The sequence below is a fragment of the Lacerta agilis genome, chromosome 7 (genome assembly GCF_009819535.1).
Source record: "Lacerta agilis isolate rLacAgi1 chromosome 7, rLacAgi1.pri, whole genome shotgun sequence".
Classification (NCBI taxonomy): domain Eukaryota; kingdom Metazoa; phylum Chordata; class Lepidosauria; order Squamata; family Lacertidae; genus Lacerta; species Lacerta agilis.
In genome coordinates, this window is record NC_046318.1 from 62,282,579 (window position 1) to 62,310,376 (window position 27,798).

The window sequence follows — 27,798 nt, forward strand, 5'->3', positions numbered from 1 at the left end:
CCATCTGATCAGAGACAGGGCTTTTCCGTGACGTCGTTGGCCTGTCCGCCCGACAGCCAGCCCCCAGCTGGACGGAAGCAGGCATGCAGAAGAGAGAGAGAGAGAAAGTTACTATTGCTAACGAAACAATTTTATTTGCAGGCATACAGTCACTTATTCTGTATGTGCACATAATGCCGGTGGGTGCAAGTACAGAACCTTTTGCACAAGAGCAAAGGGGGGCAAAGGGGGGGAATGACACCCATAAGTTCCTTCTTGCTCTGCTCTAAAATGCCGATATTACCACCGACTCTTAAAAATCACTTTGGACGCATTAACACAGGAAATGTCGCAAACGTCTTAACTGACCTAAAGGCCATGCTGGACTGAAAATTACTCTTTTTCTACAATGTTATTTTAGTCTTTCCCTCTTAGATGGATAGAAGAATGCAACCTCCTCCTTCAAAAAGAGAATAAATTGTGCAGAACATCCCATTTTTTACCAGCAGTGCTGCCCGCAAGTTACAAAGGAAAACGCTACCGAGGTGGCTTCCGGACAATCTGTTTAATAAGCATTCAACCTGATTTGTTTGCACAAAGTTTGTGGGGAGATTTGCCAGTAGCGGCTCTTTATTTGGCCTGCATTCTGATTTGTTGACAGGTAGGCCACACAATGTAATGTCAAGCAGCTGTTACCCCAAACTTTCCAAAGCATTTCCCCATCACTTCCTTTATAGCAAAAAGTCCTATTTGGGATGAGGGTGGGTGGGAGTGGGTTTGTTGGGCAAGAACACCCAACCAACTTTTAATTCCACAACTTTCATTTGCCAGTATGTGTTTTGTCACTATTTCTGGGTGGGAGTCAATCTGGAAGGTCCTTAACTGAGGGTGTATGTACACCATGAGTTTAAACCATTCCCTGTTACTTTATGAGCAGGGCTTGAGATCTCTAGTCAGGTATTCCTAGCACCCTCATCAAACTACAGTTCCCAGGATTCCTTGGGGGAAGCCATAATCTGACATGAAACTTGTGTAATTTTGTCATGCCGATTTACTGAGAGAGTTAAGAGCAACTAAGGCTGCAATCCTATAAACACCACCTGAGTGGGGCTTACTTCTGAGAACACATGCATAGGATTGCATTGTTAAGCACCTAGCCCAAATGCCATTGGGGAGGAAAGACAGTGTATTCACCTGCCACCTGAGGATCAACTAAAGCAATTCAAACCACAAGGAACACATATGCTGGAGAAAAATGCTTGCAGACAGCAAGGTAAAGTTAAATCTGAACATCAGTTTCCTAGTTCCGTATCCCAAATGGTCTCCACAGCTGTATATGGGAAGGCACAACAAACAGGCTACAACTCTATCACCCTGATTTTGAAATGTTCATTTGATTAAAATTGCATCATTTTACTTCTTGCAAATACAGGTTTGCTGCAAACCCACTTGCTTTGTTTAAACAGTGCTGTTCATTTGCTTTCGAAAATCCCTCTGCAGCTGATTTGTTTCTGCTGTGCTTAGAGACAGTGCTAAGATAGGGTGTTACTGAAAGTACACTGGGTTCTTTGGCTGACTGTGCAGTCGGCGTCACTTCCAGCTTTGCAGGCGGTTGGTTGCTCCATTGCCTGCAGACCACATGGCTGGATGGGTGGTTGGAATACCTTGATCTGGAGTTTGTGTTTCTTTGGCTATCGTTTAAGTGTACCCAGTTTCTAGTCTTCAGAAGGAATGCGACCTGCCCTTTTCATCAGAAGAGCCAAGACGATCACGCATGTTGAATCTGCGCATTTGAAGCACACTTATACTACTTTAACAGTCATGGCTTCCCTCAAAGAAGCCTGGGAGCTGTTTTGTTAAGGGTGCTGGGAATTGTAAAGGGTAAAGGTAAAGGGACCCCTGACCATTAGGTCCAGTCGCGGACAATTCTTGGGTTGTGGTGTTCATTACTGGCTGAGAGAGCCTGCATACAGCTTCCGGGTCATGTGGCCAGCATGACTAAGCCGCTTCTGGCAAACCAGAGCAGCACACAGAAACGCCGTTTACCTTTCCGCTGGTTGCAGTACCTATTTACTTGCATTTTGACATGCCTTCGAACTGCTAGGTTGGCAGGAGCTGGGACCGAACAATGGGAGCTCACCCCGTCGCGGGGATTCGAACTGCCGACCTTCTGATCGGCAAGCCCTAGGCTCTGTGGTTTAACCCACAGTGCCACCCGCGTCCTGCTGGGAATTGTAGGTATGTGACAAAATACAACTCCTAGGATTCTTTGGAAGAAGCCATGACTGTTAAAGAGGGAGTTGTAGCTCAGTGGCAGAGCATCTGCTTTACATGTAGACATGTAGACAGAATCTCCAAGTATATTATCACCATTATCAACATTATCTACTGCTCACTAGCTGATGTGCAGGTACGGAGGGCAATGGATGGACATAAAACTAAGTGGAATGGAATGGAATAGAATGAAATATCCTGGAAGAATACATGACTGATTGGCTGGAAACACATTTTGTTGCAAGCACCACCTGTAGAACACAAACGCCCTAAAGAATGGTTCAAGAATTTAGATTGCTGGCTAGCAGACTATTGGGTGCCTTTCTTTAAAATGTTATTTTGTCCATTGGTAGAATTCACAAGGACCTTGTTAGAATCCCACATATACAGCATGTGCAGAAATCCAGGAACCTCTTTTCCCGAACAAGGGGTGAACACAGCCAGTACTTTAATGAAGGGCGCGATCAATAAATGCCAGCAGCTACAGCTCTCTTGGCTTCGTTTCCACTCAGTTACGCCAAAGGAGCCAGGAATGAGTGGCACAGCAAAGAACAGCGAGAGCAACAATTGCGCATAGCAAGAGACGAACACACACAGCCCACTCTCTTGAGTAATGAGTCAATTGATCTCAGAAATGCATAGCAACAAAAGAAAGAAACAGACCCCAAGACTCGGGCCTCGTGAGTAATAATAAAATTCCCCTATAGAGTTCTCCTAGTGCCATCTCAGATGGGGAAACCAAAGGTTTTATAAGCTTATTAAAAATGATTTACAAGAGTAAAAGTTCATCTGGTATGTCAGCCTCCTGTCTGGCTCAGAGAGTGTGTAGTACAGTATTTTATCTTGCATAAGACAGAGGACACCAAAAGGGAGGTGGGCTGGCTGTGCTGAGCTGAGCTGAGCTATCAATTCCACATGGCCAAGGTATTAATATGTGAAGGAGACCAAAGGCATTGTTAAGCTTTCTAACATAACCACTTGATATATTTTGCAATTTTTCTAAAGCAGAGGAGCTCAGAACAGATCTGATTTTGCCGCAAATCTCAAGCTTTAAGCTTTAGGCAATCTTGTTAGTTTAAAGAAAAAATTGGAGAGAAGATAACATCACTCCCATAACGGCAAACGCTTTGGAAACACCGCCTGATTCATTTTAAACGACTCTTGTCAAGATCATAACAGTAAAAAAAAAAAAAAAAACAAGCTTACCGCAGACATTGCCCAGAGAGGGTAATCTACTCTTGCAATCAAACTGGAGATAATGCCCTCAAAAACGCCACCACTTGTAGACTGACCCTGATTCAGACAGGAAGGAAAATATTTTGGTCTCCTAGTTACAACCACACGCCCATAACTTCTGACACCAGACTGCTACTATTCGTAACCCCAAACTATATTATACTCTTCCTGCCAGATCACAAGTAGCTGTTTCCTGAGAGTCATTTTCTAAGCAGGAATTTTAAAAAGAAATACATCAATGAATATACCTAGTACATATTCCAAGGAGCTCCCAGTGGCTTATAAGAGCTGCAGCTCCTGATAAGGATCTGCCTCTGCCAGTGAGCCCTGGCAAGTATATATGGCAATGGTGTCTAGAAGCAACAATAGCCATGTTCCAAACAGAGCCAGACTGCTGTGTTTAGCTCTTCTCATTTGAAAGTCGTATCTTTCAAACTTCTCATTTCTTTTTTCCTTTCATTATTTAATATAGCAACCTTCAAACTTATTTACTGCTATTATCACTATCTTCCTGTCCTATTCCTGAGAGCAGCTGTAACGGATCTGCCCTTAGGCAGGGTATGGTCAGGAGCCCCAGCGTGTTAGGAGTTAACATACACTCTATGTGACTGGCAACTCGCTCGCAGGAGGCGGGACTTTTCGCCCTTTAAAAAGGAGGGAGCGGCAGTTGGTCAGGAGGGAGAAAGAGGGAGTGAGTGGTGACTGAGGGAGAGAAGGTTAGAGACCAGGATAGTGGTGGGTAGGTTAGGCTAGGTCGAAGGTTTAGTATGTTATACTGAATAGAAAACCTGTTATGCTGTTATGAAACTACATTTAAACTTTTGATGCTCTGAAACCGTTATGCTCTATAAAGAAAATAAAGACTAGTTTTGTTGCTATAAGTCTGTCGTCATCAATTTTGGGGTCCAGCGGGTTATAAACTGCTCATGAAGAGGTGAACCCAGGGAAGAGTCCAAACTATCCTGCAGGGTGTTAGTTTGTGTCTTAGGGGTTTCACTCAGGAGGGGCTAGCGGGCTGAAACATTGTGAATGCCACTGAGTTGCTAAAAGGGGTTAGCAGACTGCTACAGTGAGGGATCTAGAGAGAGAGACCCTGGGGCTGTAGGCAATAAGGTGTTTAACCCCTGAAGCCCAGAGCAAGGATTATAAACAGCCGTGGCAGCTGGACAAATACACTCCGGTTACTAAGATACTCCCATTTTGTATCTACCAGGGAGTTAACTTCATTGACGGACCTCCGAGGGACAGGTGGGGAGGCTAATCAGTCTGACCCTGAACACCTGAGCAATAAAAAAATAAAAATAAATAAACTTAGTAACAGGGGAGGGGAGTGTGACAGGGAGGTTCGTTGCAGGTGAAGACTGTGACATATTCAGCAGTCTGTGTTCGCCTGAGCTTGAGTCTGGACTGAGGATTCTGATTTGATACATGATATCCAATCACATAGCATTATCAGGATTTGGGCTACTGCCATTAGTTCCTAAGCTCTGAGTTACGATTTGAAGCTGAGGGTTTTAGACAGCCAATCACATTGAGAGAGGGAGTGGCCCAGACCTTCAGAAATGTATATAAGCAGTTGATTTGCCCCGGTGTCCTGTTCTCTGTTAGCTCAAAAAAGTCTCTTGCTGTTAATGCTGTGTGTTGCCTTATGGAGACCCACGTATACAGTGGTACCTCGGTTTAGGAACAGTCCTGTTTACGAACGATTTGGTTTACGAACTCCACAAAGCCGGAAGTAGTGTCCCGGTTTGCAAACTTTACCTCGGTCTAAGAATGGAATCCGAACAGTGGAAGGGCACTGGCGGCAGAAGGAGTGGCATCTCAATGGGGGGCATGGGGGCGGTATGCCCTGGGTTCCATGTCTGTGGGGGTGACAAGAAGTTACCCCGCAGGGGCTCGTGGCGGTGCGAGCAGCCATCGCACCGCTGCAGCCGCCTTTGGAGGATCCTCCGTTAGCGGCTGCAGCCGCAAGCAGAGGATCCCGGCGCCAACAGCAAAACGCTAAGGACAGTGCATGTGCGGCATCACACGCATGCGTTATACGTAGCGACGCCACACATGCACTGTATAGTGGTTTGCTGCTGGCGCCGCTCCAGCGCCGTACAGACAGTGCTGGGATCCTCCCCTCACGGCAGCAGCCATGAACGGAGGATCCTCCGTTCATAGCTATAGTGGCACCAGAGGGATGCCTGGCACTGTCTGTACAGTGCTGGAGCGGCGCTGGCGGTAAACCGCTATATAGCACATGTGCGGTGTTGCTACATACGGTGCATGCGTTGTACGTAGCGACGCCGCACATGTGCCCTAAGTAGTGATGCCTGCCCTGGGTGTCACGACACCTTCCTTTGCCCCTGGGCGGGAGGCCTCATTAGAGAAAGCACACCTTGGTTTAAGAACGGTTTTGGTTTAAGAACAGATTTCCGGAACGGATTAAGTTTGTAAACCGAGGTACCACTGTACTTCAGAGACCTTCTCTGGTCTCTCTGCCCAGTCCCACTTCTTTGAAGTCTAATTATTATGTAGGGGGCATTTTCAGTGGAGACAGTCCTGACAGTTGGGAAAGGGGGGAATTATTTTTTTTCTCCCCGGTTATGACTTGGGGGGGGGAACTACCATATGTTTCGAGCCTAATTTCAGGGGTGGGGCACCACAGAACACCTTGTGGGTGTCAGAGAACAGTTCTGCAGGCACCCATGTAGCTGTGGGCACTATTCTGGTGACACATGCCTTATAGTAATGAAGCCATCACAACTGGCTTTTAAACTCCTGCACACTCTAGCTTGTAAGAAGCCCACTATATACAGATGTTTCATTCTTACTCAATTTTTATTTATTTTATTAGCATCACCTGCCAATATGTTCCTGCATACAAACTAGACTCAATAGTAATCCTTCTGGCTAGTGGCTGAAAAGAAACACCCCGGCTATTTATAATCAGGGACATCCCCAAGTAAGCTGAGAAAATACCTTGACCTAGATGAGCAATTGAGTAATGGCTGTAATTCATGTCATGAAGCATTTCCACACAATCCAATCATCGCGAGGAATTGGTGAACTTTGAACACAGCACAACATACAGCATAAAAAATGCTTTGTAATTCCATTTAGTGATCAATTTTTATCTTATGTAAATTAGTATACTTTTGCTCATCACTTACATATTTTATATTACAGGTAGGTAGCCATGTTGGTCTGCCATAGTCAAAACAAAATAAAAAATAAAAACATTCCTTCCAGTAGCACCTTAGAGACCAACTAAGTTTATATTTTATATTGAGCAGTTTATACATTATTTAACTAAATAAAAATAGAAATTGTGCTTAGGGTTGCGCTTTTACATAGATTTGATACACTGCACCTATCGTTTTTCACTGTAGCTTTTTTTTAATTAAAAAGCTAATTACATGCACCTGTGCTTCCCAGTATGTGTATTGTAAAAAGTACAGCTTGTATTAAACTGTTTGTCTGCACTCCATCACTGTCTGTTCCCTTTGAAAAAGCTGCGCTATGTCATTTGTGGCATGATGTGAACAAGAGGAAAAAAAGATGCACATCACTGGGAAAGCTGAGTTGCCTCAAACACAAAACTATGATGAAGATTTACTTTAACCAATTGTAAAAACAACAACAACAACAACAACAACCCCGCATATACAAAGATTCCTATACAGGTACAGTTTTACTGTGAAGGGTCTTATTTCTGATGAATTACTCTCGATATTTGTAGATTCAGGTAGGTAGCCATGTTGGTCTGACGCAGTCGAAATAAATAAAAAATTGTCCAGTAGCACCTTAGAGACCAACTAAGTTTGTTATTGGAATGAGCTTTCGTGTACATGCACACTTCTTCAGATACACTGAAACAGAAGTCACCAGACCCTTATATATAGTGGGAGGGTGGGGTGGTATAAAGAAGTTGGCTTTAGGTTTAAATAGAACTGAGGCTCGCACTAACATCATTTGCATCACCCTATACTGTATTTGCAATATTTGTAATAATGACAAGAGCTCTTCAGCAGTGGAACAGACTCCCACAAGAGGTGGTAGACTCTCCTTCCTTGGAGGTTTTGAAGCAGAGGTTGGATGGCCATCTGTCATGGATGCTTCAGCTGAGATTCCTGCATTGCCTCATGGGGTTGGACTAGATGACCCTTGGGGTCCCTTCTATGATTCTATGGCAGTAACCCTGTGCTGTAAGCATTCTCATTTATAACAACTGTAGCAAAGCAAAGTTAGCCATTTGGCTTATAAACTATACATATGAACACCACCATATTTTATATTAATAACTATTGTACATAAAATATTGTTTTCACTTTTATTTGGATCTCTGTGCTATTTTCGTCAATTCTTAACCATATTTACTGTTGGATAAACTGAGGCAGAAGATAAATTGTATTGAGATACGCAGTGGTAATGGTAACACTGGGACAAGGAACGTAAGAGATGATAATGAAGGGGAGAAACTAGTGGGCTGGACACCCATCCATAATAACAAATATAGCGGAGGTACCACAAAGACTCTCTGCAGTTTTTGCTGCAATGGGGCAATATGGCTGTCTCTGAAAATACTGACATGTGTTCTCTGTGAAGTTTGTTCAGTTCACTGTGGTGCAGGAGGGGGGAAACAGGATCTGCCTGAATGGTTCCCTGGACTAGAAACAATGGAACAGGGAAAAGGCCAAGAAGATGGACTGGCATGTAGGATCGTGTACATTATCCTCAAACTAAGGTTTTTTAAATCATTTTTTTTTCACTTCAGCATTATTCCAGTCTTACATTTCTTCAAAGTTAAACAGATAAATATTTAGGCCACTCCACTTCCTTGTGGGGCGGTGTTACGCACAGGCCACGTGGCCTCCCACACACAACTGAGAGCCAGTTTGGTGTAGGGGTTAAGAGCGGCAGACTCGTAATCTGGGGAACCGGGTTCGTGTCTGCACTCCTCCACATGCAGCTGCTGGGTGACCTTGGGCTAGTCACACTTCTCTGAAGTCTCTCAGCCCCACTCACCTCACAGAGTGTTTGTTGTGGGGGAGGAAGGGAAAGGAGAATGTTAGCCGCTTTGAGACTCCTTTGGGTAGTGAAAAGCGGGATATCAAATCCAAACTCTTCTTCTTCTTCTTCTGCGACATCAGGGAATCTCCGGCCGCGTCACAGCTCCAGGCCAGCCAATCCGGTTGGCTAGGAGGCGTGGCTTAGCAAATTTAAGTAGCCGCAAGGCCAGGGGATCTTCCTTCTTCTCCGGCTTCTGTGGATCACCCGCCCTCTTTTCATGCGTTCGACTCATTGGCCTTGGTATGGACCTCAGTTGGGGGCCTGGTAGGAATTTTTGCACTTGGCAAATTGGCACTGGCCATTTGGTTTTCGCCTACCTCATAGCAATCGTCACAGCTATTGTAAGGTTTGGAGGTTAGGCATTGGTAAAACCTGGTTTGGGGGAGGGGAGGTTGTGGCCATCACCTGCCCCTCCATTTTAAGGGTATTCTGTTAAAGGGATCTGGGGGTGTGGATCTTGTCCGAAGCCCAGGGAGGGGCTAGGGCAGGGGTAGGCAAACTAAGGCCCATGGGCCGGATGCGGCCCAATTGCCTTCTCAATCCGGCCCACGGACGGTCCGGGAATCAGCATGTTTTTACATGAGTAGAATGTGTCCTTTTATTTAAGGTGCAACTCTGGGTTATTTGTGGGGCCTGCCTGGTGTTTTTACACGAGCAGAATGTGTGCTATTACTTAAAATGCATCTCTGGGTTATTTGTGGCGCATAGGAATTCGTTATTTTTTGTTTTTTTTCATAATATAGTCCGGCCTACCACATGGTCTGAGGGACGGTGGACCGGCTCACGGCTGAAAAAGGTTGCTGACCCCTGGGCTAGGGCCATGCCACAACCCCATTGGGGACCCTGGGGGAGCACTAGTTGATGTACATCGACAGGGCTCCCCCTTTTGGTGGTTGACCCTTACTGGACTACCTGCATGGTGGGCAGGAGTCAGATATAGTCGGTTCAATTCCAATTCCTCAGCCAATACCACTCATATTCTGTAACCAATAAAGTTGTGGCCTAAATTTGCCCATTAACCTAATATAATGTTTCCAAGTGTTGTTATTCAACATAAGGGGTCTTGACGCACAATTAAGGTTTTCCCCTCACTTTTCCCGACAGCTGAGGAAACAATACTCAACTCTATGCAGCAGGGCTGGTAGACCCTCACATGGGAGTGTGGCCAACAGTTGGGGATTATGGGAGTTGCAGTTCAACAACAGCTGGATCCTGCCATACAGGAAGTTGTGCAAGGCACTCTTTTGAGACAAAAACTTTAAGCACCCAATTTAAATTTTAGTTGGTCACTTTTTTAATGTAATTACAACTGTGAGGTATAAGCAGGCTTGCACTGTGCTTTGAATGGGTGGACACCTTTCCCCTTATTGCTTTAGCTCACCACCAGGCTCAAAAACTCCCAAGAACTCCAAAGGAAGCAAAGGTATTTTGACAGCAGCAATTCACCTTCCTTTTCTGGAAGTGTATGGGGGAAATCCAGCTCCAGATTTACTGTAGCTACAGAATAGGGTCACTTTGGCTGCTATATCTTGCAGGAGTGTTTATTTCACTAATCCTGCAAGCCGTAAATATTGGACGGTTGGCATCATAGGCTGGAAAAACAACATGAAACATGAGCCTTGATTTAAGATTTTAATGCTCCTCCTGAACCACTAACAATTTTGGGAAGATCTGATGTGTCCCTGAGCAGGCAACACTGAATTGCAGGAGCTTCTTTTTTCTCCCACATTCTGCCAAGCCAGCTTTGCCCACTTCTGCATGCTTAAATGCTAAGAATGTAGGAATATATAAGAGACGTGCTAGAACAAAGGTTTACCTAGTTCTCACAGTGGGCAAGCAGAGCTTCAAGGCAATCATTCTTTTTCAGTATAGATCCCCAGCGCTGGATGTTCAATGGCAGACTATAATGGAGATTCCATATCGCTATCGTGACTCATGACAAATAAAGGTAAAGGACCCCCTGACAGTTAAGTCCAGTCGCAGACGACTCTGGGGTTGCGGCACTCATCTTGCTTTACAGGCCGAGGGAGTCAGCGTTTGTCCGCGGACAGTTTTTCCAGTTCATGTGGCCAGCATGACTAAGCCACTTCTGGCGCAGCGGAACACCGAAACCAGAGCAGCATACGGAAACACCGTTTACCTTCCCGCCAGAGCGGTACATATTTATCTACTTGCACTTTTTGGCGTGCTTCCGAACTGCTAGGTTGGCAGGAGCTGGGACCGAGTAATGGGAGCTCACCCTGTTGCAGGGATTCGAGCTGCCAACCTTCTGATTGGCAAGCCCAAGAGGCTCAGTGGTTTAAGACCACAGCGCCACCCACATCCCGACAAATAGTCATGACAAATAGCAGTCTTATTCAACATCTTCATCAATGACTTGGATGATGGGCTTGAGGGCATCCTGATCAAGTTTGCAGATGACACCAAATTGGGAGGGGTGGCTAATACCCCAGAGGACAGGATCACACTTCAAAATGACCTTAACAGATTAGACAACTGGGCCAAAGCAAACAAGATGAATTTTAACAAGGAGAAATGTAAAGTACTACACTTGGGCAAAAAAAAATTGAAAGGCACAAATACAGGATGGGTGACACCTGGCTTGAGAGCAGTACATGTGAAAAGGATCTAGGAGTCTTGGTAGACCACAAACTTGACATGAGTCAACAGTGTGATGCAGCAGCTAAAAAAGCCAATGCAATTCTGGGCTGCATCAATAGGAGTATAGCGTCTAGATCAAGGGAGGTAATAGTACCACTATATTCTACTCTGGTCAGACCTCACCTGGAATACTGTGTCCAGTTCTGGGCACCACAGTTCAAGAAGGATACTGACAAGCTGGAACGTGTCCAGAAGAGGGCAACCAAAATGGTCAAAGGCCTAGAAACAATGCCTTATGAGGAACGGCTTAGGGAGCTGGGTATGTTTAGCCTGGAGAAGAGAAGGTTAAGGGGTGATATGATAGCCATGTTCAAATATATAAAAGGATGTCATATAGAGGAGGGTGAAAGGTTGTTTTCTGCTGCTCCAGAGAAGCGGACACGGAGCAATGGATTCAAACTACAAGAAAGAAGATTCCACCTAAACATTAGGAAGAACTTCCTGACAGTGAGAGCTGTTCGACAGTGGAATTTGCTGCCAAGGAGTGTGGTGGAGTCTCCTTCTTTGGAGGTCTTTAAGCGGAGGCTTGACAGCCATCTGTCAGGAATGCTTTGATGGTGTTTCCTGCTTGGCAGGGGGTTGGACTGGATGGCCCTTGTGGTCTCTTCCAACTCTATGATTCTATGATTCTAAGTGGTAAATCTATCTTCAGTGACTATGTCTACTAATCCTCTTGCTTCTTCCAACAAAGCATTTTCCATATTCTTTATGTCATTGAAATTCTACACAATATTGATCCAGAGCAGATTCCAATGTATAGTTAGCAGCGTAAAAACTTAAACACATTGCAGGATTCCCAAAAAAATAGACCAGAGGCATTTCATCTAGCAGAGCTTTACTGCTACTGAAGGAAAATGAGCATAATGGTCACAAATGCAATACATTCAGGATTGGCATTGTCCATAAGAAATCAAGTTGCAGCAGACTTACCGTAACTTAAACTTACAAACTTATAATGAAACTAAACCTTAGCACTACATACAGAACACCGGGGGGGGGGGGGAGAAAGAGAGTAAGCCCAGGCTCCTTCCGGCCTCACTATTATAGTCAGCATGATCTTGACTGAAAGAGATAACAGAACCAATTTAAACTAGCTGTACTCAGCTTCTCTGAAGGAATAACCCAAACATCATGAAGTTTATTTCACGCAGAAAAGCTTCCAGAACCCTCTTGAATTAATCAGAATAGGAAAGATCTCTACACATTAGTTCAATACTTTCTGTACTAAGAAATTCTTCTTCTTCTTCTTCTTCTTCTTCTTCAAACTGACACTTTACTGAATATTCCAGCAGACTGAATAGTTTTGCAGTTTTAGCAACACATAAGCCCTAACAAATGGCAATGGAACGTTTATGTCTCCTGTGGTTAACTCAGTGATACTATTCATCAGAGACTATTCATCACACATTCTGCTGAGAGTTAGTCCTAAATCATGAAATGAATTTGCTTGTGTGATTCCACCGTTAATCACACTTCCACATACTAAATTTGTAGCCCAACCTTCCTCCAATGAGCTCAAGATGGCATACATAGTACCCTCCCCCCATTTTTTGATTCCCACCACCACACATACCAATGCTGTAAAGTGAATTAAGCGAGGTGCGTACCCTGCAAGTGTTCCAGAAGAACTGGGACATTCTGTTTTTTTATCGCAAGAGAACCATTTTGGTTGCCACTATTTCACAGCACAATTCCCCCTCCCCCCAAAAAGCACTTTTGTGGGGCTGCAATCTCACATGCCCCCTCCCAAAAAATGTGCTTTTGAGTGCTGTGCCTGGAAATAAAGCAAAATCACAGCAACCAAAGGGGCCGCCATGCTTTTGCCATAAACAATGGGAAGATGGCATCCAGGAAGTTGGCGTCCCAGATTTTGGCTTCAAAATCAAAATGTTGGAGGGCATGCAGGAGTTAGTGGCTGGCCCATGGTCACCCAGTGAGGTTTGTGGATGAATAGGATTTTAAGCGCACATCTGCCCACTCCTAGTCTAACCATCTAACCATTACATCACACTAGATCTCATACAGGTAAATCAGTGTTTAGGTGAAAGCACTATACACTGGCATTTTTATACTTATTTTATTGTAGAGTCTCAAAAGACAGCCCCAAGTATGTTCTGCAACGGTAGCAAAGATTTCTGCTTGGAATTCCCCACATTGTAGCGGCAGCCAACAGAGAGCATCACAGCCTCATTTACTACCTAGCAAATGGGTTGTTTTGGGGGGATACCTCTCAGGGAGTCAAATCTTTTGTTAGAAGCCACCCAGGGTGGCTGGGGAGACCCAGCCAGGTGGACGGGGTATAAATAATAAATTATTATCATTCTATATAAATGAATGTACATATTGATTACATCTAGCAACACAGTCACAATAACCCTGCTTTTAAGAGCACAGGTGGTTTGAAAGGAAACATTATTCACCCAGATACACTGCCATGACTGTTCTTCTGAAGCAGCAGTATTAAGCAGCATCCTGACTGGATATTACCAACCATTTAGATGCCTTGGAATGAACTGACCATCTCTGGTGGTGGAAACACACTCTTGTTACCAGACCCTCCAGTTCTTTCTGAAAAGCTGCATCCTTGGTCAATACCTTAACAACAAACAGCAATGACATTATTTGCAATTACTTGCTTTGAAGCAAGTAAAATTGTGTTTATCTAGTGGCGACTATTGGTAAGCGAATGGGGCCTATGTACACAGTTTAGATTTAAGTATGCACAATCTCTCCTCTCTCCATTAGAGAGGGAAGGTTTTCTAAACAAAAGTGAACTATTAATGTGCAAAGTTTCATGTTTCCAGCCTGCATGGAAATTATTAGAACTTAGATATAGTACGTAATTCCTCAGGAGCAGTGGATATACAATTAGGAAAGGAGGTCTGAAGAAACAAACAGGTTTGGGAGAAACGTTCTATTTGGAGAAACAGAGGTGGCCATACTGGGTGCCGTATTTGTGTGTGTGTGTGTGTGTGTACATACTTTTATTAGAGGTTTTTAACATATTAAGCAATAAAATCCAAACTCTTCTATAGAAAGATAATAAAAGGCAATGTATCAAAAGCAATAATTAGAAAAAATGTAAAAAATACAATATTCATGATCCTCATAAAACACAATTATATACATTAATGTATAGCCCTTTATCACCATTTTATCTCAATCTTCCCTCTGCATACTGAGAGATGAATCTCCCCCATCTCCCACCTGGGAGGTCTCCCCCCATTCCTCAGCCTCACCCCCTATGAAAATCCACTCTGATCTGTCTCCCGCACAGATGTTGGGCACTGTAAACTCACAGCGCCCCAAAACATGTGTTTGGGGGGTGGGCCGCACAGGTTCGCAGCCCTGGGGAAAAAAAAGTTTTTTCCCCAGGGGAAATCACATTGCGAATTGCACAAGTTCAGGGCGCCCAGAATGGCTTTCATTTGGATATTCAGCAGCCGGTTTCAAGTTTAAAACACATAGTAGGAATTGGCTATGAACACAGGAAGCTGCCTTATGCGAATTTAGAGTGGCCCATCTGGCTCACCACTGACTAGGGCTGGCATATCGGACATTACTGGAATTTCAAAGGCGGAAGTGACATTCGGGGCTGAGGTTTGTTCTGGATCCTAGGCATGTAATGTGAGAAATTGCGGGTTGGGGGGGGGGCATTTTCAGATTTTTGCTTCTTGAAATATGGTAACCCTAACACTGACTGGCAGTGCCCTGCCAGTATTTCAGAGATAGGAACATTCCCAACCCTACCTAGAGATGCCGAGGATTGAACCTGTGTCCTTCTGCATGCAAAGCTACCACTGAGCCCCAGCCCTTCTCAAAAATTCAGAGGCATATTCATTGCATTAAGAAAGGCAAGGCATGCTTTGATTTGCAGAACAATTAAAAAAATTAAATGGCCACCGGGGCGGGGGAACCGGCAATTTTCAAGTGGTCCAAGATGGCAGGAAGAGGTTGAGAACTTCTGAAGTAGACAATGCAACACTGAATATAAATTTAACTCAGAGTAAAACCTGAAAGGTTTTGTACTTCTGTTATGCAGTCTTTAGTAAGCCCATATTATATACTATGATCTTCTGCTGCCACCATCAGGTCACTTGGAGGGCAGTGGAATAAAACTGTTTCATCCTTTTGAGAATTAGGTCTGGAAATGATTATACAAAAGGCACCTCGGCTGACAGCAACCTCCTTTTACATATTGGCAATGATGTGCCAAAGATTATTTGAATGCACAATCCATGCATGTTTATCCATAAGTAAAATCCCAGTGTGTTCAGAAGGGACTGATCTCAAGTAAGTATGGCTAAAGTTGCAGCTTCACTTTTAAGCATTTTCGCAAAGAAATAGCTAAAACTGATATAAACTAAACAAAATAAAAATAAGAAATTTCTTCCAGTAGCACCTTAGAGACCAACTAAGTTTGTTCTTGGTATGAGCTTTCGTGTGCATGAACTTCTGTTTCAGTGTACTGTATCTGAAGAAGTGTGCATGCCCATGAAAGCTCATGCCAAGAACAAACTTAGTTGGTCTCTAAGGTGCTACTGGAAGGATTTTTTTTATTTTTATTTTGTTTCAACTACGGCAGACCAACACGGCTACCTACCTATAACTGATATGTTAGGCAGATTTAAATATCTGCACATGAAACACATTCCCATTTTTTCTTTTATGGCGCAACCATAGAATCATAGAATGGTAGAGCTGGAAGGGACAGTAGATGAAGGTCATCTACTCCAGCCTCCTGTAATACAGGAATATTTTGTGCAATGTGGGGCTTGAACCCACAACCCTGAGGTTAAGAGTCTCATGCTGTACTAACGGAAGCATGATTCTTTCCAGGTGGACCCATTAGGTTTAGATTATATGTGCAGTGACTTGAACATGTACTTTTAATGTTGTAGCACCAGTACTCTGGAATTCTCATCCATTGGAAGAAGTTTGTTGAAAACATTTTTTCTCTCTGCAGTTTTTAATTCTTGTTTTTTATTTCTTAATACTGTTTATCATCTGTTTTAAGTTTATGTTCTGTTTCTGTAGTCTATTGTTTATGCTAGTTTATTGTTCTTTTTTGTGACATAAAGACAAAAATGAATAAAAGCTAACGTGGTTGCACTGATATATATCTTTGTTTACATAAGAGCATATGACATAAACAATTACATAAAAATAAAAATAGAAAAACAAATGCTCAGATAATTTTTTCCAGCTATATCAACAAAGTTGTACCGAGCTGGTTTATTGTTCTCATGATGCATTTTTTACTTCGTTGTCAGGAAGAGTTGGTTTTTACTGGAGATTGTTTTCCGCTTTGTGGAGGAAATTCCTCCAACAGCAGGCTATACATTTCAAAATAAATTAAGAAGTGTGCATGTGTGGAGTAATATGTCCTTTAATTTATAGTACTCATTCTGCTTGCATCTATCACTGGGTTATAGGATATAATTGAATAAAACCAATAAGGTTAGATAAACATGCACAGCATTATTGTTGGAAATTGGTCAGATGTTACATGAAATAGTATGAAATCGGACCACGAAAGCTGTAGCTAGTGTTCTGGGCAGTTTTATGTTTCAACACAAACGCTTCCTAGCATTTGGTGAAAAGCATTGTGCTTGGTAGATATGTCCGCTCACTGTATCGAAGTGATAGCACAGAACATCCTGGGATGGAAAATATTATTAGAGGATATTCTTCATCTTGCTGATGCAACGTAGCTGAGGCCTCAGAAATGATGACAGGTCCATCTCATCCATCACTGTCTACTAACGTCAGTGACTTGCCGAAGTCCTTCCTACCACTGCTTCTTACTGGGAATTGAACCTAGAACCTTCTGCATGCAAAGCAGAGGCTTTTCCACTAAGCTATGGTCTTCTCCTTTAAACATTTCTTTAAAACACAAGTAACAGTCAGGGAAGAAGGTGGGATTTCAACCCGGCAGCCCCAAGGACACAAGCTTGAGGGGAAATGACCATGACTAATAACAACACCCCAGGAGTGGGACCAATGAATGCAAATGGTAGATCATTTGATAGCAACTCACTAAGTGCTGTAGAAAATCACACTTTAATAATAACAACAACATTCCCCCCCCCGTCCCCCGCCAAGTCCTCGCACAGCTGGTGTTATGTCATTTGTCAATAACTGCATCAAAGGGACTATCCAAAAGAGGCTCATGACATGTATAGAACATTCCTATGGTGATTCCATTAGTAATAAGTAACAAGAGGAGAAGTATTTGCCCAAGTACAAAAGAGTGCGCTCAGCCCTTGGAATACACAACGGTAGCACAGCCTTGTGAAAACATCGAAACTGTGAGCAACAAATGAAGGCTTACTGTTGCGGAAATAATAACCATGATGATAATAAAGTCTCTTCTACGTATGACATAAAGGAAACTCTTGGGCTGGGTTAGCTCCAAGTCAGATAATACAAAATAATTTTGTTTATGAAACCAAATCAGAAAAAGTAATAGTAAACAAGATTTCTTCCCCAACCATAATTTATTGTGAGGGTTAAATTTTCCCCCAATATTACCCTTATTACATGCTCTTTGTAATTCCCCAACAATCCCATTAGTTTGCTTTGCTTGTAAAATATAAGGCACAAACGTCCATTGTGACTAAGGGAGAAACTAATGTCCCTGTTTAGATGGCATCATTTAGTTGGTCATATTTTGGAAAACGAATGTAATGTTTTCCTTTATTCTTCTAAGAAAGGGATCGGGAAGATTTTTGTGATTCCCAGAATAGTGTTTCCATTGCATCAACTGTGACATAGAGAGAGGCTTCTTTGAGTCAGGTTTCACGTTGCTTTGGCCAAGCTTGCAATCTTGTAGAGAAAGGTTTTCCGAGGGACCTGAAAGAAATTGTATTTTTTAGAGACGCAGGGAACAACATCAAATGCCAAATCTGTTGTTTTTGACAAAGAACAGCGTGAAAATTATGAAACGGATACAAGATCATGGGAATGAGTCCTTAATTTGTCCCCGTTTGTTTAAGGTGTGTAAGCATGTGTAGGTGTGTGACTGTAAGAGCAAAGGCCTATCTAGTCCAGCATCCTCTTTCCCACAGGGGTCAACCAGATTCTATGTACCTGGGAAGCGCACAAGCAGTTCAAGAAAGCACTATGTGTCCTCTGCTGTTTCTCCTCAGCAAGTGGTAATTGAGAGGCATGTCGTCTCTGATCCTGGAGATAATACGTACACAGCCATCCTGACTAATAGCCAGTGATAACATTATTCTCTATGAACTTGTGGAATCCCCTTTTAACAGATATCTAAGATAGTGGCTATCACCAGATCTCATGGCAGTGGATTTCGTAGGTTAACTCTGCACTGTGAGAAGAAGTCCTCCCTTTCATCTGTCCCCAATCTACCACCTATGACTATGACTAAACATGGGTCAAATTATTGCACAAAAGGCATAGTTTGGATCACGAACTGGGAAACTTGCCCACCCACAATCTGCTGTTGGCCTGGATAGCTCAGTTGGTTAGAGCATGGAGCTGGTAACGCCAAGGTTGCAGGTTTGATCCCTGTATGGGAGAGCTGCAAAGCAGGGGGTTGGGCTAGAATTCAGGCTCCTCAACCTCGGCCCTCCAGATGTTTTGAGACTACAATTCCCATCATCCCTGACCACTGGTCCTGCTAGCTAGGGATCATGGGAGTTGTAGGCCAAAAACATCTGGAGGGCAGAGGTTGAGGAAGCCTGGACTAGATGATCCTCAGGGTCCCTTCTAATCCCACAATTCTATTAATCTATTCCATTACAGCTCCCATCACCTCTAACTATTGGCCATGCTGGATGTTAGTCATCAGGAGGGCAACAGCAGGGTCTCCATCCCTGATATAGAGGTTCCAGAAAGAGGCAATTTGTTATTCACATAAAAGCAATTACCACTGAAAGCTACCAATCCCTAATTTTGCAATTTATAAAGACATTAAGGGAAAGCTGGGAACCAAATTGTATACAGAGTTGGAGAGGAGCCAGTGGCCAATGAAGAGGAGGAATGAAAGCGAAACAAAACTCACCTAGGTCACCTTCCTTTTCCGTACATTTACACTCCAGCAAATCGTGGGTAAGGCAGCTAGACTCTTCATGCAGGGTGAACAGATTTCTAAGTTCTTCAACAGAAAAACGGATGTGTTCGGATCCCTTGGAAAAGTCGACAACTGCCCCAGAGAGCCCTTGCTTACTGATCTGTCTCTGATAGATTTTCTCTTCTATTGTGCCTACATTGAAGAAAGCAGAGACACTGGTTTTATTTCTGGAAATGAGGGCCTGAAATAAAAGCCAACAGAAAATGCTGTATAATTGTTAAGAGCGGATACATCTAGAGATGTTTCCTGCGAACCAAACACAAACAAGAGTTTGCAAATATCATACGGCGGACCTGTAGTAAGGAGTCTGTAAATATGCACTGTATGTCTCTGCCCATCTCTCCAAACTCTGGCCATTGCCTAAAAGGGAAGGAGAAGGGAAATATGACTGAGCACTCTATTCTGTATTATGTGGCTGGCAAGCGTATTTCACTTTATTTAAATTTACCCGCTTCTCTAACATTTGGTTGTCAGTTCTTTTTCGGACCCAAACTATCAGGTCCCGGAATTTATAAGAAAAAACAAGTGCAGCATAAGCCTATATATGTTTATTAAAAAGTGGATCCCACTGGCCAAAACTACATGTGAAGGAGAACCGTAACTGGGGCTGCCAACATCTCTTATAAACAGCTGTGGGTGATGCAGTATTTGGACTGAGGCATGGCAGGAAGGGAGTGCAAGGCTGAACCTCCACCTGCCAATTGCCTAATAAAAATCACCACCTCTCCCTGTAGCTGCTATTTGCTAGAGAAGAAAACGCACACAGGCCTTCCACAGCTAATAGAAGCTTCTGGCATGAGGAATTATGTATCAGAGAAACCCCATACCCCTGCTCTGCAGTGCCATGACCCACTCCAAATCAGGCCTCCCTGAAGCTGTGGCAGCACCAGACACAGAACATCTCATGTGCCCTATGGCCCTAAGATGACTCCATTAAAACCAATAGAACGTGTATCATCAATTTCAAGAGCAAAGCATCCAGTGGCCACAAACGACCAGACTGAATTGTCAAAACTACATAGACTCCTCCCCCCCTTTTGTTATGATTACAGCATCTCTACCACCCCTAACCCTTTCCCAACAAAATAAAAAAAAATTCCTTCCAGTAGCACCTTAGAGACCAAATAAGTTTGTTATTGGTACGAGCTTTTGTGTGCATGCACACTTCTTCAGACAAATTAAGGTAATGTACGACTGCACTGGATGAAAACTCGTTTTCTCCATACATTTCTAATTTTAAAAGTAATTTAATATTAAAAACAGCAGCCATCTCTACCATTTTTTTTACCCTGTGTGTGTGTGTGTGTGTGTGTGTATACACATGTGCAAAACAATGGTTAAGATCCAAAGAACAACTTTAGGTGTGCAAGTCTTTGGCAAGCACAACAACTTTTTTTTTAACTTCTTTGAGCAGCAGGCCTCTGTGTCAGATCACAATTTTTCTTTTTAACCTTCCTTGGTTTCAAGATCAGTGAGCTACATAGCATGGATGCGAGGAACTAGTGTTTTTTTGGGGGAGGGGGTTATTGGGTTACTGCTTTTGGTTTGATTTTATATGGTGTGGTCTTATTGTGAACTGCCCTGAGACCTCTGGGAATAGGGCAGTGTATAAGTTGAATAAAATAATAATAATAATAATAATAATAATAATAATAATAATAATAATAATAATAATAGCAATGGCTTACTTCAAAGCGTGGTTCAGACAACAAATGCAAGGGGAATTATTCAGCACTTCAGATATTTTAACCACCCTGCGTAAATCAGTTATGGCATTTTCATTTCTTGCAGCTGAGCTCAAAATAATGAGACCCCTATGCAACTAGCTATTCTCAAAGTAACTACCATATAACCCTCAGAAGGGAGAAGTTTGCCTATTTGAATTGGGCTTTGAGCATCCTGTTTGAAATTTCCTGTGAGAAAGTAAGTTAAACTTCTGCAATGGAAAATGTTAATTCCACCTGCATCCATCGTTAGTAAATATGCTCAGCGACCCCAGGGCATAGACCTGCATACAAAATGGTATCAATCTGAATGATTCTTTGAACAAAAATGTGTGCCATTAAACAGCTGCTGCTAATGATGCCTGGTGTAAAAGGCTTTTCAGTCCTGGTATTAAACATTCACAACAAACCTGAATATCCGTGGCTGGATTCCAATCGATATCGTATAAGATTAAATGGGACGCCCCAACAAGGTTCAGACCCACGCCACCAGCCTTTGAACTCAGCAGGAAGATAAAAGATGGGCAGAATTTACTATTAAAACCATCAACGATCTGCTGTCTCTGGGAGACAGGAGTGTTGCCGTCAAGCCTTGCACAGGAATATCCATGGCGTTTGCACACCTCTTGCAATATGTTCAGGGTCTGTGTGTAATTGGATACCACGACGACTCTGTCAATCCAGAATACAGTAGATTTTACTGGCTAATACAGTTCCTTCATGTTCATTGCATTTAAATCTCCAAAACGTATATATCGTTAGTGTGTGTGCCAAGGGCAGGGTACATAATTTGCATGCAAAAAGGCCCAGGGTTCAAATCCTTGGAATCTCTAGGTATAGAGTGGGGAAAGGCACCTTTTAGCATAGAGCAAGGCCAGGTAAGTGCCAGGCCACAAGCCACATGTGGTCTGCAGCACTTTTGGATGTGGCCTGCAGCCTCCCCTCCTCAGCACTGGCCCCCAACAAAGAAAGTTTCCATTCACACAAATGGGAGATATTTTCTTAATTCTTGCCCGGGTTGCAGCAGGGCGAATTAGAGGCAGGCAGCTGGGAAGGGGAGGGTAACACTCCCCTGCGGTAACTAGTTTAAAAGGTCCCATATGCTATGTGGAAGAGGTTATTTTGTTGAGGGGGGGGGTTCATCATAGCAGCTGAGGGCAGTAGTCAATATTGAGCTAGATTGGACCAATCGTCTGTCTCAATACTACTTCCCAGGCTACAACTTTGCTAAAACTCAGAGAATGCCAGGTAAACAGATGAACATTATGGAGACCTAGCCTTCTTCCTTCAAAGAGCACAGGGTGACAAATAGCCCATGGGGCAGAGGTTGAACATGAGTGTTTTAGCCAGATGCCACCTGCATAGTTCTAAGAAGTGCATTGTTGTGGTTCAGGGGGGAGGGGGTTTGCCTTGTTTTTACTCCTGCCCATGCAAAGTGAACATCGATTGTTAGGATCATCTGTTCTAGGTGTGTGTCACTTGAGAGAAACCAGATTAAAACAAAAGATTCAACTACGCTAAAAGAGAGAGAGAAGCTGACCAAACCAATTTCCTACCTTTCTCCAGGGCTCAGTTCCTGAATTGCTGCCAGCAACTGCATCAGCACGTTCAACTTCCCCGAGTCAGTCTCAGAGAAAGAGGTTTGGGTATGTTCTTGAGAAACAATATCAAGCAGAGCCTCAGATTGGTTCTGTTTCTCTTGTACATCACAATTGGGATCACATTCTTTGTCCTAGAAAAAGAATAGTTTATTAAAAAGTTGGGTGGCTTTTATTATTAACACGACATATTATTTTTAAAGCATCAAGCACCACACTTCAGACAAGCTTATTCTGGATCTTGGAAGGGTGCAGTTAATCACTAAAGCTGTTTTTTCCCCCTTTCTTCAGCGACAAACAAAAGTTATTAAAGCATTACAGCAAAACATATCTGCTTCTTCCTTCTTCAGCTGCTCTGACGTGAATAAAAGGATGCTGTAGCCAAAGTGGGTGTTATAAAACACTGAGGACAGAATATCCCAAAGTGTTGAATATGCAGATAATACTGCAAGTATTAATTCTTACTTTTCCTTTGACAGATCTCCCACTCCATGCCAGCAGTTTAAATGACAACGCTTCTTTGTAGGATTGTGTATGTGTCTAATTAAAAGCAAAAGGTTGCATGGCTGAAAAATCTCTTAAACTCCGTAAGGTTTACAAGTCTAAACTATGCAATCAGCACCACTTAGCTCCATGGAGCTTACTCCCATGAAACTATATATAGGACTGCAATTATACCAATACTAATAAATTGGGTATCACGCTATGTACTGTGGCTCTTCTGCACACACACAGCATCATGATGGAACAAGAGAGCTGCCTGTAAAATTTACTATGACACATCCTGCCTCCGCCTGTGGGCCTGATCCAGTTTGTGTGTGTGTGTTGGGGAAGGCAGAGGAAATGACTACCTTTTGTTAATAATAAAAAAGTATTTCCAAGCAGAAGGTTCAAACTTGCCACTAAAGCAAATAAAGCAGCATCTTAGGCAGGGGGTGCTTGGCAGGTCCTTGGCAGGTAAATCAGCATGGAAAAGATTCCATAAAAGTAGCATCATAGATTTGTAGGGATTTGGAAGGGACCCCGAGGGTCATCTAGTCCAACCCCCTGCAATGCAGGAACCTCAAGTAGATCATACATTTTTAAAAGATTGCCCTGAAGGAATAATGGCTGCTACTGGCAATATAATACAACAGAAGCAATAGGCATTGCTTTGTAAAACGACAAGATAAAATACGCTGATATCTCTTGACATCTTTTATTAACTAGTTTGAGAGACAGGATAAGAAAAGTCCATTTAATAATGAGTGCAGAAGCCCACTAAGAGAATAAAGACTGTAAGAAATGGAACTGAGAAAGGTTAGCATTTCATTTTCACTTTCCAGGTTTGAGATTTTTGAAGAAATCAAAAAGTGCAGCTACTTTCTGAAGTATACAATTTCTCAAGAGATTTTTGCTGATGTGCCCGTAGCAACAGCAGCTGGCACTGCTGCAGTAAGTAACAAACAGGGCAGCCTCGAGGCAAAGGGAAAGGGAGACAAAGAAAATTCATTTGTCCTGTAACAGCAGCCAGAACATCTGAAGGGCTGGAAAAGAATTTGACCATTGCCTCCAATGCCTTCAACTGCAGCTGCCGCCACTGATACTAAAAACCATCCAGAGCTGTTCCATGTGCTCAGGTGAGAAAGTAGAAACCAAGAGGAGAGATATATATACAGAGGCATATATCTGCAGCAATTTCTGGGAGGAAAGCATATTTCCCAAAGCTGCCATGGGCAGGTCACTTCCAAAGGGCAAAGGGCAAACATCAAAGGGCATTAGGGGTGTGTTAGAGGGAGTAATGATCTGAACCCCAGGTGAGAGGTGGGGATGGGGCTACAAGAGAAGCTCAGATAAGAGCTGGGAGGTGGACTACCCCAAATAAGAGATGTGCCTGGCACACAATGTATGCATGTAATTTGTTTCTTCCTCTCATTGCCCACTCAGATTTGTTGGCTCTGCAAGCACCATAGTTATTCCCAACTTTCAAGGTTTGCTCCTACTCCCAGATGGTTCATTAGAAAGTATAGAAGCAGCACCTTTCTTAACATGAATATTATCATGTTGCTGAATCAGGTTTTTTATGTTAATTAATATAATTGGGAATAGTTTCATTGTATTTTTGTGATAAACTTGTTTTGAATTACTGTAATTTGTGAATTTATTGATATGCTTCTGTGGTTTTTGATACTTGCTGGTCCTTATGTTGACTGAAATGCTGTCCATTGTGTTTTTCATGGCACCGATAATGTGAGATGCTTTGCAAACAATGTGTTTAAACAAAGCACAATATACCTTTATTGCTTTGAAGAGAAGGCAGGGGTGGTTGCAAAGTTTTTTCAGAGCTCCAATGCATATTAAATGGGAGCTGTTTTCCAGACTACCTTGAAGGCAAGATCTAACAAATGGAGAGCTCAGCAGACTTCGATAGAGATCGAGCTGCAGTGCTGTTGGGCGGCAGAAAAGTATGCTCTCCAATTTAGGAGGGAGGAATTTGTTTATGACATCTTGGGTTCTTCTCAGAATGAAGAGTCCAGTGAGGCGAGTCAGTTCTGCTGCTCTTCTCTCTCCCAGCTCAGTTTCTTCCTAAGTAAATGAAATGGACAGTCAAATCAAAGCTGAGCTGAATAGTAATGATCTATAGATATAGAGACCTACAATGTTGTATTGAGGAGTGTTCCTCTTCCTCTTCAAGTCAGGCAGCCACGTCCCCCTCCAGGATACCCATTCCATCCCCCCCTCCCCAAATAGTCAGTACAGAGCATATGCAGTTCTGATACATCCCCCTACTGTGGGTGGGTGGTGACATTTTGGCTACACAAAGCAATGGCACCCACACCTGAATTACAGAAATAGAGGGAATGATAAATCCAGTTCTCAAGTTCGCATGCCACTCTAGCTTGGCTAAGAAATGCAATCTGGGGCAGAGTTAAGACAATAGGGTTTCCATGAGGAAGAAGAAGTCTTAGCCACTGTTAACATGCACCCCTTAACTTTCTCCTGCATAAGTTAATACAGCAGTTGTCATTTCACTCCTACAGGGAAGAGTAAAGTACTGTGCCTGAGGACAACTGTTGCAATGAACACCAAACCTGCTACCCACCCGATACTGGGTGACTCACCCAATACCAGTAGGGATCCTGAAAACATGAGCATATTATGAGCGTATGAAGTTCCTTTGTAACAGATCAGACCATTAGCCCAGCTACTACTGTATCGTTTATGGGGACAGGCTCTCTAGGATTTCAGGCAAGGATCTTTTCCAACCCCTTTTGAACTAGAGACCTTCTGCATGCGAAACATGGGCTCTGCTTCTAGGTTATGGCCCCTTCCCACTCATTGTGCCAAATATGCTGTGCCTCTGCATACTGATGTGTGCTCTGTGCACACCCCACTCAGCAAAAGTTATGAGCATTCTGCCAGTTTCCAATAGTATTCAGCAATGGAAGTCACTAGAGAGAGCTAAGACCAAACGGAGCCGTTTGTGTTGTACAATAAATTCTGAAAATCCTACTCAGGTTTTAGAAGTATGAATGCATGTAACACTGCAAGGGTAAAGTTACGTAAGTAATGCCCTTCTGTACAATCTCATCCAAAAGAACTGTTCATTCCTCATATTGTCAAGAAGCACTGTCTGCTTGCCCCTTAATTTTGCAAAGCCAATCACGCTGTTCAATTCCAGATTTTGATGATAATGTACCTTTGTTGCTGAAGGCTCTCGGGATCTGAGAATAGGTTCCTCATATACTTTTTTGTATGCAGACAAAGGACCAAGTATTCCAGGATTTACATACTCTATTAATGCATAAAATTCTTGCAGATCATTTTGTACTGGAGTACCTTGGAAGAGAAAAGGAAAGCATTTACACCTTCAGAAGGGCTCCCACCCTCTGAGCTGATAACGTTTTATTCATCTTTTGCATTGCAATGTAAATTTATCTTTTTTACTGTATGGCAAACAGTGCTTCCAGCTAGAGGGGTCTGATCTCAACATCTTGTTTGGACACAAATAACTCTTCATGTAGTCTCCTGAGAAGTGTTCCCTCTCCAGCTACATTCATAAATGTAACAGGCATTTATTTTATCCCCATGCTAGACCGTTTGTGACAACAGGATGATTAAGTACTCACCAGTCAGAATAATTCTCCTCTCACAAGACAGACTGGCAAGTGCAGTCGTCGTCTTAATAGCAGCATTTTTCAAGCGATGTCCCTCATCACAAATGACAAGGCCAAACTGCGCCTTCTGTATTTGGTCCAAGGAGCGTAGAAACATCTCATAACTAATGATCAGGACTGAATAAAGCGGGGAATTGATGAACTCTTCTACTTTGTGATCCTGCAGATCATAGGGAGAATTATAAAGCTTTGTGGATCGGGCAAGTTGGCAGTTTATACAAACACAAATGCCTGTGTGTTTACTTCCTCACACAGCGGTTGGTTAATCTGTGTATGTCACTGCCATAAGACATGGGCATAGTTGCTAGTTTAGATGGTTCTCAAAGGTGATTACTCCAATTCACAGGGGAGAAAGCTATCCGTGGCCAATAATCATGATGGCTGTACGCTACCTGCAGGATGAGAGGCACCATGCCTCTGAACACCAGCCACTAGGGAAGAAGAGCAAGAGAGGGTAATTGCTTTCATGTGGGAAGCCCTGCTAAATGAGGTCAATGGTTTGTCAATCTTGTTTCTTACAGTGGCCATGATGTGGGCTTCTTATGCATGCATGTGCATATAAACATCCTAATTCACATGCACGCTCTCCAATCAAAAAATGTTGCACCTTCTGTTAATTGTAAAGCAAAATAATGGCTCTGGTGAGGGGGAGGCACTCTAGTGTTCTGTGTTTGTCTGTTTGTTTGTTTGTTTGTTTGCTTGCTTGCTTGCTTGCTTGCTTGCCCTTTTTCCTATCAGTTGTTACATTTGTTTTAACAGCAGAGGAGAAAGGTGGAATGACAGATCATGGTAGGCCCATAACAGGAAATGCTATCCTCCTCCTGGCAATGCTGATGGGGGGGGGGAGAGAGAGAGAGAGAGAAAGCTCCTTGTTATTCACAAATGGTGAGGTGCTTCTACTCAGTTGTGTTGCAAGTCTTTGGGTAGCTCCATTGACAATACCACGCAGTATGTCAATATAGAGTTGTAAAGTTACATCGAGATTTTATTGTCCCCACATGGGGAAGCAGCAA

The 27,798-nt window shown here is 43.1% G+C and overlaps 1 protein-coding gene across 5 annotated transcripts in view; it reads right to left on the reverse strand.

Moving 5' to 3' along the window:
• RAD54B (RAD54 homolog B) overlaps window positions 1–27,798 on the reverse strand; it is a 57,442-nt gene continuing 29,644 nt past the window's right edge. For 2 of the 5 annotated variants that reach the window (XM_033155580.1, XM_033155581.1), the window contains exons 8-15: window positions 26,738–26,945; window positions 26,308–26,447; window positions 24,903–25,193; window positions 22,587–22,762; window positions 21,441–21,702; window positions 19,600–19,666; window positions 19,238–19,438; window positions 17,736–18,063 (exon numbers count right to left, since the gene is read on the reverse strand). In XM_033155580.1, the coding sequence (XP_033011471.1) occupies window positions 17,867–18,063; window positions 19,238–19,438; window positions 19,600–19,666; window positions 21,441–21,702; window positions 22,587–22,762; window positions 24,903–25,193; window positions 26,308–26,447; window positions 26,738–26,945 (1,542 nt within the window). In that variant the 3' untranslated portion in view covers window positions 17,736–17,866. Of the gene's footprint in view, window positions 68–17,735; window positions 18,064–19,237; window positions 19,439–19,599; window positions 19,667–21,440; window positions 21,703–22,586; window positions 22,763–24,902; window positions 25,194–26,307; window positions 26,448–26,737; window positions 26,946–27,798 lie in introns of those variants that run through there. The other 3 variants (XM_033155582.1, XM_033155584.1, XM_033155585.1) reach the window with 3 other exon arrangements.